Source organism: Corvus brachyrhynchos, unplaced genomic scaffold (assembly GCF_000691975.1).
Source record: "Corvus brachyrhynchos isolate BGI_N302 unplaced genomic scaffold, ASM69197v1 scaffold61, whole genome shotgun sequence".
NCBI classification, from domain to species: Eukaryota; Metazoa; Chordata; class Aves; order Passeriformes; family Corvidae; genus Corvus; species Corvus brachyrhynchos.
This window is the reverse complement of record NW_008236478.1, coordinates 2,971,895-2,984,403: the sequence shown is the minus strand read 5'-3', so window position 1 is coordinate 2,984,403 and position 12,509 is coordinate 2,971,895. Positions and strand designations below refer to the sequence as shown.

General features: G+C 40.9%; 1 protein-coding gene across 5 annotated transcripts in view; it reads left to right on the top strand.

The window, feature by feature from the left end:
• ARHGAP22 (Rho GTPase activating protein 22) overlaps positions 1-12,509 on the top strand; it is a 119,668-nt gene that overhangs the window by 60,815 nt on the left and 46,344 nt on the right. Inside the window, exon 1 of one of the 5 annotated variants that reach the window (XM_017725977.1) lies at positions 3,696-3,926. The exons of the other annotated variants lie outside the window; for them this stretch is intronic. Within the exon in view, the coding sequence (XP_017581466.1) occupies positions 3,875-3,926 (52 nt within the window). The 5' untranslated portion in view covers positions 3,696-3,874. Of the gene's footprint in view, positions 1-3,695; positions 3,927-12,509 lie in introns of those variants that run through there. 5 annotated transcript variants of the gene reach the window in all.

Here is a 12,509-nt window from a genome sequence, read left to right as displayed (position 1 = left end):
GGCACCTCCTTTCCTCCTTCCCACTGCTCACTGGCATTCAAGGGCTATGAGAGCCACACAGTCTTATCACATAGTCTGTGATCAGATCCTGTAAAAATAAGGTGGGGTCTTACTGCCTTTCTCTCTTTCTTCATGCTAACTAGGTCCAGATGAGAAATAACAGGAGAAAATCCCCCAAGGCTGTAATTCAGTGGAAAATTTCAACATGTGCGAACAACTAATGACCTTTAATAGAAATCAGGAGGTTTTGTGTTTGTTGTCAGTCATTTCATGGTTCATCTAAGATGGTAAAATCCTCTTGGGCCACAGGAGAGAGAAGAGGAACCAAAAAGCTATGTGCTGCTTGCTTGCATATCAGAAAAATTTCCCTGTTGTTCCCTTTTTTAATATTGTGGTGGTTGTACAGAAGTCACAATCCCTTTCTCCAGTTTCCATCTGTAAGATGGAGAAGATGATGCTGTTTTTCAGTAAAGTTTTTGAAACCTGATACTGGAATTTGTGACAGAAAATACAGTATGAAGAGTCTCAGGTGCTTTTCTCCACACTACTTAGCCTGCTGCTAACAGTAAAGGTTGTGCTCTGTGCACTCTTAAGTCAGTCTCTCTGAACTGGGATCTGAAGTTGGAGGAAGGAGGATGAGTAAAAGAGGAGAAACCTACTAATCTTATACTAATGAGGTTTTGGTATGATGATATGTAACAGAAAAATCTTAGATTTCTTGCAGTCCCAGTTGTATCTAGCCCTTTGTAAAAGCATTGCTAAAGGAAGCAGACTTAACTGTGGGTGAATGATAACATTTGAGGGTTTGGGTCCAATTCATTCTACTCTTGGTGTCTGCAGACTTTTGTCAGGATGGAAATTTTTACCTGATTTCAGTCTGTTTGGAGAGCTGATTAAGGAAAGCTGTGCCTGAGTAACAGAAGAGTACTAGAGGATAAAGAATAAACAGTTCTCTCATCATGAAGATACAAGGTCTTAGGGTTTCTCAAAGTAGGCTGTGGTGGTAGGAGGTGGGGAGGGGAAGAGAGAGATCCCGTGTTTCATTGCCCTGGATGAGAGATACAAATGTTTGTTTATGTAAGTTCAAAGTTCTCCCTGGAAATTGCAAGTCTAACAGGAGGGCAACCTCTGCTTTTAGCTCCAAGGGCAGAGTGAGTTGGAAATGAGGCAGAATATAGGGTACTGGAGTTAAAAGCACTAGGGTTTTGTGCAAGGTCATTAAAGGGCCAGAATCTTAGGCAGCTGGGAGGGATTACTGCATTAGTCTGTATTTGACCCTGTGTTAAACTGGCAGAGAAGGGAGTTCCCTTGTGGTTGTGCTGTGGTTTTTACTGGTTTTTTTCTTCTTTTTTTTTTTTTTTTTTTTTTTTTTTATATTTACTGAGTGTAAAACGGCAGACTTAGTTCATCAGGAACTTCAGCTTGGTGTATCACTGAGTGTGGGACATGTCTGCTGCCAAAGAGGAAGCTGGTGTTTTGAGAGGTGTTTGGGCATGACATTTTTTCCCATGTACCACACAGTAATAGTGGGAGAAAGTGTCATGAGGTTCAGGGATGGACTCACAGTTTATCCTAACTGCTGAACTTCTCCTTCAAAATAACCAGATTCTAGTGTAAATCTTTGTTTAGGGTCTGCTGGAAGGAATTAGGAGTGATGGAAAGGGCCCACATCCCCAAATATTTCCAGATATCCATGGAAGGAGTTGTGAGGCCATAAATTTTGTTAAATCTGGGGGAATGTGTGAGGGTTTTTTTTGATGACACAAGATCAGGCATTGTTTCCAGATTAAATATGGTGTAGATTGGGCTATCTCCAAGGCAGAGCAGTAGCAAGCTTGGGCCTCCATTCTAAGGTGACGTGTTGCTGTAGTGGCTGAGTAATGCTGAAGTTCTACCTGAAAAAATGCTTCCTCCTTATTATGATACTGTACATTCCCCAAGTCCAACCCACAGCCTCCAGTCGTTCACAGATGGAACTTGCCTTTGTCACTGACTTATTAGGGACTCTTTTCTTTTCTCTTTCCTTTCTACTGTTCCTCTCTGCTCCATACATGCTTTAGTACCAAATAGGTTTTTACAATTATCAGGTTAACCTGACTTTAGCTTGAGGTCTGCTGTAGAAGAATTACTTATGCCTGAAATCTTGTCAGCTGATTTCAAAACTATCTAATGGAAGAACAGACAGTTGTTTCATTGTTTGGTTTAGGTTTTTTTGTATGATGGTACAGATACAAGAACAGTGACATCCTATTGAGCATCGTGGGCTTTATGAATACTAAACTGTGGTGAAGTTTTTCAGATGGTATGCTGAATGGATTTTCCTTGAGCATAAAACTTTTCCAAAAAATCTCAATATTTATTTCTGTGCTGACAACAAAGGGTTCAAGAAAAGGCACAGCTATGAGCTTCCTATCTTGTGGAGTGCACCCCTGGTTTTTACAGTCTTCATTATAGCATGGTATATTCTTTTACCTTATAAGAGTAGTACTGGTTTCCTTTGGATCGGTTGCTTTGCCAATCTAGAAACCTGACTTCACATCCAGTCAGTAGGTTAATGGTTATAGATTGTAAATGTTCTCCCTTGCTTACAAGGTAGCTGCTTTCTTGTATCTTAGTGCAGTGATGACTTCGCAGTACCCCAAAGGCTGGAATCAGTAAAAGCCAAGCACTAAAGCACCACTGCAAGTATAGATTATTTGCTTTTGTGCATTTTCCATAAGTCTATGAACCTTTAAAAGGGTGAGTTCCATCTTTGAATCATTACACATAGAAGGACTTGAAGCATAGAAACACTAGTGTGTCCAAGACTGGGTAGTCAAATTCATGGCATTGTCCTTTACATTCCAAGGAATGAGGTGTTGCCTGCCCAACCAATATGCTGTGGTTGAGTGAATTAGAGGTTGGGGACTAGAAGGAGGCAAACACAGATAAATGTCATTGCCATTAAATATACTGTCCCAACTCTATGGAATTCAAAAAGATACTAAGTCAGTACCAAACTGCCTTAAACTCTCCAGAGAGGCAGCAGAAGCAACAGGAATAAGACTGAATTCAAAATTAGGTCATCTTGGTTGAATAAAAGCAAAAGATTTTTAGGAGACCTGAAAGCAGCATGGTAGAGTGAGGGGAAATAAACAGCTGTAATAACGTAGGACAAAGCACTGGGATTAAGCCCTGCTTCTTCTCTTATTACCTACTGCCCAAGAGTCTCGAAGTTTGTTTGTTTGTTTTAAATGAAAGAATTGTCGCACTGTTGCCCCATTTGAAAAACAGGGAAACTGAGGCATGGGGTAGTGGGATAACTGTCTGGGATCAAAACATCCTGAAGCAAGGTTCCTTGTGCCTAAGTGGAAATGAGGAGATAGCCAGAAGTGCCTAAGGAGGAAATGAAGAGATAACCCAGTGACATGACAGGAGATTTATAGTGATAAATCTTCTACTCAAGACAAGAAGTGGTTAATAGAATCAGGCTTTTTTTTTTTTTTTTTTTATGTTATCCAAACCTGTTGTGGGTTTGTTTTTTTTTTCTTCTCAACATATTGCTGGTTGCTGTAGCAGCTGAGTAATGCAGAAGTTCTGCCTAAAAAATGCTTCCTCCTTATATGATACTGTACATATTGTCATGGAAATTGTCCTCATTTCCCCCGAGCACACTTTAAATAACTCGAACAGCAGTGCTAATGAGCAGAAAGATATCTGCAATCCCCACCGTGCAACTTGACATACTTTATCCCACTCTGAATTCCCTTTGCTCATCTCTGAGCATTTTAAAGATCTGGTATAATAATTTGCTTTCTCTTTTTGGTCTGTTCATTTCTGTCTTAGCACTTGGTAATAAAAGGTCAGCTTTGGCTGAAACCTTAGTGTTGCAGCCATGCCGTTTTTTACTGCCAAATATCTTAAGAAAAGCAAGTGTCTCCGAAAGGGTAAGTCATGATTTTTTTGGTGTGTTTAGTGTTGTCTGTTTTCCTTTAAATCACAGTAAAGGATTTATTTTGAACTAACAAGCAGTGGGAATGGATCTATTCATACTGCCTGTCGTTTAGCACTGGGGTTTTTGTTATGCTGTGTGCAGTTTTGGTTCAAGATACAGTGTATGTTATTATCTTGCATTTTACATTCAGAAAAGTCAACTAAGCGAGAGGATGTTTAACTCTTTAAATATGGAGCATGTGTTTTGCACAGGGATGGAATCCCTGATGTAGAACAAAAGAGCAACAGAGAATATGTGTGTTTGTTTTTACAGATAAGTTTAGGTAGGCAGCTGAGTAATGCTCTACTATTTTTTGTTTCTTTTGTACAAAAGGAGCATTTTCTTTTCAATCTACACTGAAATAATAAATAATACCTAGTGAAGGAACAGCATATTTCCTCTTAGCATCTTTCCCTTGTAGGGGTACCTGAGTACATGACTCCACAGAGATTTTCAGCTTGCTGTTGTGAGGTTCACTATGAATTGCCATGTGGGCTTTTTCAGGAAATACTGATTTTTCTCCAGGTACATACAAAACTCTTCATGAGAGCAATCTGCCTCTAGCATTGTAGAAATGGGCAGTGTAGTAAACTCCTAATACACACATTGATTGTAAATTATTTTCTTCCTTTGCATGGGTCTTTATTGTGACATTTGTTGTTTAGCCAGCAGTCCAGATGTAGGCTTTGCATAAAGGCAAGTAGCAGGGATTTCTTGAATCTGGGACATGCATTAGTTCCAGAGGATCTGAGGAATCTGACTTGCTCACCTGGCTAATTACATATATATGTATATATACATATATATATGTATATATATACGCACACACATATATATATATATATATACACACATATATATATATCTTGGCATTTATGTATGTATGTGTTTACCTAATATGTGCGTTTGTCTAATTCCTTGTTTGAATATGAATTTTCTTCTAAGGCATACATGCAAATGGGAATTGTATAGGTCTTCATCACAGGTGTAAAGTTGAGGAAAACGTTTGGAAAAAATGTTAAAACAAATTTGCATTACCTTTGTGTTTTATTCTGGGTTTCTATTTTAAAATGGGATTGCACAAGAACTAGCAGTTGAGATGTGATAATTTAGTTAAGCTGACCTGTAGATGCTGGTACCAACTATTTGGTATTTTGTTGAGTGAAATGTGTACACATGTACACAAATTTATACAATAATTTAGAAATTATTAAGGGTAGAATAATTTCAGCAAAGCTTTTATTAGAAAGAAGGAAAAATATTATAACTGGATTATTAATTTGATTATGCTAAATTCTTTTTTAGGGTTTTGTTGTATGTGTGTACATATAAATGCCACTTTACAAGGGTGCATAGGATGATTTTTGCTCATTTCCTGGGGGCACCCAGCTGTCCAATGCTTCCTTCCCTTATAGCATGTGCCACAGTAGCAATATATTTCTAAACAGGGGCTTAGGAAAGGCACCTGCCTTACCTGTGCCTGCAGAAGGCATTGCAGGAGGGGGCTGATGGTACAACCAGGAAATGTAAGATTCAGCCTTTAAGAGATGACTGAGGAATGTTCAGGGAACAGCAGCCAGTTGTACTTTCAGTAAGTCACTGCCAACAGGAAAACTGTCAGCTGACTGAACTGAGGGTGTTTCCTCTTGGAGCCTGTTTCTGCCAAAATCTATCTGATCTGTGAAATCCATCAAGCTGTACAGAACACCTCCTGAATCAGGCCCACTGGCAGGGTAGGGATCCTGATTGCTTCTGGTGCCCTCTATGCTGTGTGCTGTCCTTTCCTTTCTTGCTTCCAGGACAGGGAAGTGCCAAAGCACTGTGTGTCTGAGTGGGAAATGCTGAGGTAGCTGAGCTTCTCCATGAGCTGTTTAGTATCAGTCTGCCGCTAATCTTGCTTTGAAGAAGCTGGACTCCTGACAGCTTTTGAGCCACTTTCCATCCAGGTACTTAAGGCAATCCCCTTTGACTCCCTTTCAGAAAGCACTTCATTTGCAGAGGGTTTTACTGTCATCTGAATAAGGACATCATTCCCAGTAAGTAAATGTGGTTGTTCAAAGGCTCTATATGATTAGAGTGCCCTAGGCATAGCATCAAAAATGTGGTTGCATAAAAACTGTAGTAGCCACAGGCTCCAGTGGATCTGACCTTGCTGTTCTCTGTGTCCCTGAACAGGGAAGTGGCAAGCCATCAGGAGCAGTGAGGTTTGTGTATGATCTGTGATCTCTTCTCCACGGGTTCAGATGGTCTATGGACAGAAGCTGGGCTATGGACAAGTTCATGGCCAGAAATATTGATTGTATGGAAAACAAAACTCCCGGGTAAACACTCCTGGTTCAGCCTTGAGAGGGAACTTGGCTAGATTAATACAGGAAGTGGTCAGCAGAGATGGGAACTGGAAACTGATTCTCCAAAGTATCTTATAGCCTGAAATCCCAGGAAGTGCAGGATTTTGTGTCTTAGTTCTTTTGTACCAGGGTGTAGCTGAAGCCTCTTTCTTTCCAAGTGAGCTTTATTCTCACAATGCACCATTTTATCTCCTCACTAGTATTCCAGCCAGGCCACCCTGTGTTTTGGATTAATTCTCTATTTTGTTGAGGCTGCAAGAGTTTCCAGGCATGCCTGAAATGAAACAGCCAAGCCAAAGTAGAGTGTTCTCTCTTGCTGTGTATCCTTTGCTATGCAGACTGTTGTGCCTATGGAGACTTTCTGTAGGTCTCATTTGGGGATACAGCCTTACCCTACTCATACCCTCTGGTAAACATGCAGCAATGACAGATTCTGGAAAGATGCAAGTAAGGGTTCCTTTATTTTTTCTATTACCAGTTTTAACCTCCATCAAACTCCTATCAGTTACATCCACACACACACCTTAAATAAGGAATCAAAACAATGAAACTATTTATTAACCTCTGCAGCCTGTTGTTAAAACCTTCTGTTTTCTCATAAGTCTTTCTCCAGTAAATGTTTTTGTTTTCTTTGGCCATTCCCTGAGCACTGGCTCAATACTGTTCAAAACTGGGCAATAAAATGTCATGTAGTCATTCTCTGATCTGGCAAGTCATTGTCAATTTTTCACTTATGTCTTCATTTCTAGTGGGCAAAAAAGAAAGTTTCAGCTTCAGGAAAGCCTTTTCTACTTTAATTCAAAAGAATTTAATAATGAATGTTTTATTGCCAAGTGGTCCTTACTTTTCTGCAGCTGTAGATTTACAGAACTTCAAAGCTGGATGATTAAGGTGCAGTTTTAGTTTGTAGCCAGGCAAGCCAAACAATCTAAACTTCAAAGAAGGGGAGTGTTCTTTAATGTTGTAGGCTTGCTCTTTGTGTTCAGCAAATGGAACTGCTGGGGAAAATGCCATGTGCAGCAGACAAGTGATGTGGCTGCCACTCCCGGGAGGGAGTTTGCTGGCTGCTGTCTGAGAAGAGCAGCCCACACCCAGCAACCTCAGGATATTTGATGGCTGACAATTAGGTCACTTTTTTATGATGTCAACCTATAAGACTTTCAGCTTTGCTTTTGGTATTCTTAAAGCTTCTGTCTCTGTTGACTTCCAGGGGTGGTCATGCTAAAGGCAGGATTTGAGCCTGAGCTCTGTTACCTCTCCTGCTTCGTTTTGTCTGTGACTGTTTTCCTCCTCTGATGTGCTCACAGGATGGATGATTTTATACACATTATGAAAGTTGAGAAAGGCTGTCCTGGTGAAAGGAAGCATTTAATCCATACGACACTGTGGTTTGAGGGGAATAAGGTCCAGGACTGGAAATGAGGATGTTCTGCATCTATACCAGTCATGTTGAAAAGGGGCCACTGTGATTTTGCTCGTGTTAATACTTTGTGCAGTTAGCCCAACAATGCATCTCCAGTTCAATACAGCAGAGCGTGGAGAAGAAAGGAGCTAGATAGCTCCATCATTAGGTGGACTTGGAAACTGCGATGGTGTATGGCTTTTCTTTCAACTCTGAAGCCCAAGCAATGTGATCTAACACTTTGTGTTTTATTAAACTCCTTATTGCACTTATCTGGTGGATGCTCCAGTTCAGAAAGTAGAAAAAAAGCCTCATGAGGTAGAAAAGGGCCTGGATAACTCTTCTTGAACTGGTGTGTTATTTACTAGGACTGATTCCTTGACTAGAAATCAGTCTTAAAATTCCAACAAATAAATTCATTCCAGAGGTTTGGGATGCAGCAAGGTGCAAACATGCCATGGTGATACCCCATGGTATCTGGGATCAAAGCAAGGCACTTGGGTGTAGAGGATGAGTCCACAGTCTGGATCCCAACTGTTTCGAGTAGTCGGAGCCTCCAGGAAATGGTGTGCTGGATTCCATGGGCCTGGAGATATAAAAGGAGCTGGAAGGACACCACAGAGACACATCTGTTGTTCAGTAAATGACTTGCAAAGCCATGTGGCTCTGGTGCAAATCTTCCTCATCAGTATTAAAATCTGAGTGGAACTGGGGCTTTATACAGTCAGTATCTAGGCTTTTATGGGATCTGGGCCACTCTCTCCACAGGGCTCTGGGATTCAGCAGGCAGAGAGGCCAGCGCTGCCAAGAATCGTAGTGCTCGTGAGGCAGAGTTGGCCAACACTGTGGTGCCTCTCAGTGACCCATGTGCACACTGCTGAGAGAGTGGTGACTTCAGCTCACCAGTTAAAGCTCTCCAAAGAGAGGAGGTGCCAGGCAACCTCTGGAGCTGCTGAGTGAAGGAGCAGCTTTGTGAGACACAGTACTCTCCTAATTTCTGATGTGGCTTTCCCATTTCAAGAGCACTGCTTTGATGAGAAAATGGTTTCCTTTCCATCTTGTGCTGGGAGAACAATTATCATGCTGTTCGGCTTGTTTTCACTCATTTTTTGCTTTCTAGGGCTGGCACTGCCTTTGCAGTTGCACACAACCAACCTTCCAAACCATATTCCTTGCTTTGTGATAATTGATGTTTGATTAATCCAGGTTGCCTGGATGTGGTAGTTGTGTTTTTCATTCTGACTCTGCTAGCTGCTAGCCAGCATCATACTGGAAATCACTGTCTCTGTATCTCAGTTCCCCACTGGTATGTAGGAATTTCTCATTGTGGCATTCAAGGGATTTTTTTTTTTTTTTTTTTATTTTTTTTTTTGCCTGGATGTGGTAGTTGTGTTTTTCATTCTGACTCTGCTAGCTGCTAGCCAGCATCATACTGGAAATCACTGTCTCTGTATCTCAGTTCCCCACTGGTATGTAGGAATTTCTCATTGTGGCATTCAAGGGATTTTTTTTTTTTTTTTTTAATTTTTATTAAATACAGAGAAGGCATTTCTCCACTGATGCGCAATATAACCTTGGGAAGTAATTTCAGTCTCAGCGCCTGTTCTCTCAAAACACTAATGTTTAATTCTATGTGAAAAGCATATTTCCAACAATGGAGAATCTTTTTTTTAAAATTTCTTTTGTTTGTTAATAGCTAAAGCATACACTGAAATCACTTCTGTTTTCATATACTTCTTGTAAGACTGGTTTGCAATTACTGTTGTGTGACTGTTCCTTATCTGAAAAAGGCAGTCCAAGCTGTGTTAGATATTTTTAATTGGACAGAGCAGTAACAGAACTGGACTAGATGAAGCTGATCTTAGGATAAAGTGTGTGGTATAAAGAGTTCTTTTTACTGTTGGCTTCCTGAGAATCAGCCTTCCTCATATTTAGACTTTCGTATAGACAGGACTAGAATATCTGCAAACAGGAGTATTTGAGACGTACAAGTGTTTGACTGTGCATTTAGAAATATGCTGCTTCATAATGATCATTACAAGCATGTAATGCTTTCATGATTAGTATCTGGATCACCTAACTGATGATCTTAAATTAAAGGCAAGAGAATTAAAACCTCTCTGGAAGGCTGGAGAAGCTGTGTCTGTTTGACAAGTGCTTGCAGATTTGCTTCAGAGACCATGGATCAAGTTTTCACTTAAAGGTAACTGGCAGAGACCAGATGTCAAAGACAATAGTTTACTGCTGTCTTGGGTTTCTGCTTTCACAGTATGAACTATTTAAATAAAAACCATGATACAATGGAACCTTCTGTGTCTTTAATGCTAGAGTACTGAAACTGGCTGCAGTCACAAGCATACAAGCTTACAGTCCTGTTATTTTTCCCTATTATTATTATTATTTCCCTATCCCCTTTTACGGATTTTCAAACTCATCTGATTGCTGTTAACTTAAAAAAAAATGTAGAAGGGAAGAGTAGGAGGCACTTGCTATGCTCCCATCATTCCCTCTGTTACCTGACTGGGCTCTGACAAATCATAAAGCCATCAGTAATTTTTTTTTTTCAGCTTTGCAGACCATTAACCCAAATGGTTCTTTGATTTCCAAACCATGTCCTCCCAGCCCCCTGTGTACCACAGTTTCACTATAGATGCATAATTCATTATCTGGAAAGCTGCTGTTTTAATGTAATATTAAACAGGCAGCAGCTCAGCAGGTGTCCCCAAGGTAAGGAAGGCAGCATGCTGCTGGCAGCAGCTGCTGCCTTTAGGCTTATCAAGATTTCTTTGTTTTGAAACAGAAGCTGGAAGGCTTTTTAATACATGCCCTATCATTGGCCAAGCAGATCCTGGTTTCTGGCTGTAATTCTGCCTTTGACTACAAAGACAAATTCTTATAACGTATTCTGCCTGCCATGGCTGCGTACAGTTCTGTGCTCTTGAGAAAGAAGCAGGGTGAGGAGAGGGAGGAGGCTCACAAGGCAGATGCTTGTGCCCTGGTTCCTGTTTGCATTTTTCTTAGTGGACCAACAGGGCTCAGTGAATCTGTGCAGCAACCCAGCTTATGTCAGCATTTTCAGAATGGGCTTTCTGCTTCTATAAGCATAAAAATACACAAATATATTGTTTGTAGAGGGTATTCCAAATAGTGAGGGTTATATTCTCCTGGCCTCATGCAAGTTCTAGTTCTCTGTGGCTTAAATCTGTGTAATTAGATATACTTCATGTAGTTCATACCACTGGCAGAATCAGCTCAAATGGCAGTGCTGGCATTTCTATTTGAATAGTTTATCACAAGGAGGACTGAGCAATGCTTTTTAGTTCTTTGGGATAAGAACTGCATCTTCTGTATTTGAACATCATAAACTATGTTGATGGCTGGGTTTCTGCAGAATATGTGGGTCTTAAAATGGCCATGTGCAAACTGCATGTGCAATGTTTCTTGCTCTAGAGGTAACTGGGGTGTAGGTTACAGAGTTTGGCTGCCCAGTCTCATCATCCATGCTGCAAATACGCTCTCGCACCAGGAGAAAATTGCTCTGTTACATTTGGCTGCTGTACATATCTGTGTTAGCTTTCAGGACTTTTGGGGCAGATTCCTGTGAGTTTCTGAATTCCTGAAGAATTTGTGTCCTTTCTGTGCTCCTTTGTGGAAATTCTTTTAGTTTCCCTTGTTAGTAAAGAGACTCTGACTTCCTAGGACTGTGACCTGGCTTTGGTCAGTAGCCTTGCTTGAAATGTGACAGGCCTGTAAAGTTTCAAATAACATAAGAAGGTTTAGAGGACATTTTGGCAACATAGTGTAAGTGACAGTGTGCTTTACTAAGGGACTGTGAGTGCCAGTATAGTGGAGAAGAGGCTGCTGACCCAGGTTTTCAGATAAAAGGATTTCCCTTTTGCCAGCTAACTGTTCTAGATGAAGACTATCAGGACAGAACATGCAGACTACAATGCCTTGCTGTTCTAGGAAGACCAGAAGAAGTTCAAGGATCTCTGTGGGAAGGATGTCACTTCACTGGAGTTTGCCCCAGTCCATGAGTACTGAGATGTACAGGCAGGAATGGTCATACCAGCTCGGAAGCTGCTGTTTGGAGGAGCTGGGCAGCAATGGCTCAGTGGCTGATTGCTTTTGTGCTGGTGAACTTTCTGCACTATGGGAGTGGAAGCTTGCACAGTAAGGCTTGAGGCAGTTCTGCTGTGCTTGATGAAAATTCTGAATAGTCACAAACCCTAAGTGGGCTTCCATGAGCAGTCTGCCTGAACTGTGGTCTCTAAGATTATACACCTGAGCTTTACTCTCTGTCTCTACAACTCAAAGGTGATTATCTCAGCTTGTCTGATGAGATGCTACCTATGTGCATGCCTTTGGCCTATGGTGGAGACACACAGCTGTCAAGATGGGAGGCAGTGGAAGGGTACATCTGTATGTAATAGTAGCAGTGAATGTTGCAAGACAGAACTTCCATTGGGAAATCCAGAGTCGGAGAGAAGCATTCTGTGCAACATTCCCTTGAATTTCAGTGGGAACAAGGCCACCAGCTGAAGACATCTCTCAGGATGAGCTGCTGTTTACCTAATAGGTTTTTTATTTCTTTTTAGAATCTGATCTAAACCATCATGTCTCTGGAAAGTGAGGTTATATTAGCTAATAACTAACCACTTCAAAGGAACTTCTGTGGACATTCTGATAATGCTATTAACTGGGAGGAGTTTGTTCATTGCCAGTGAGTGGACAGAATTCGAATTGATGTTTCTAAGCACTGTTCTGGTAGCAGTTCACTGACAGT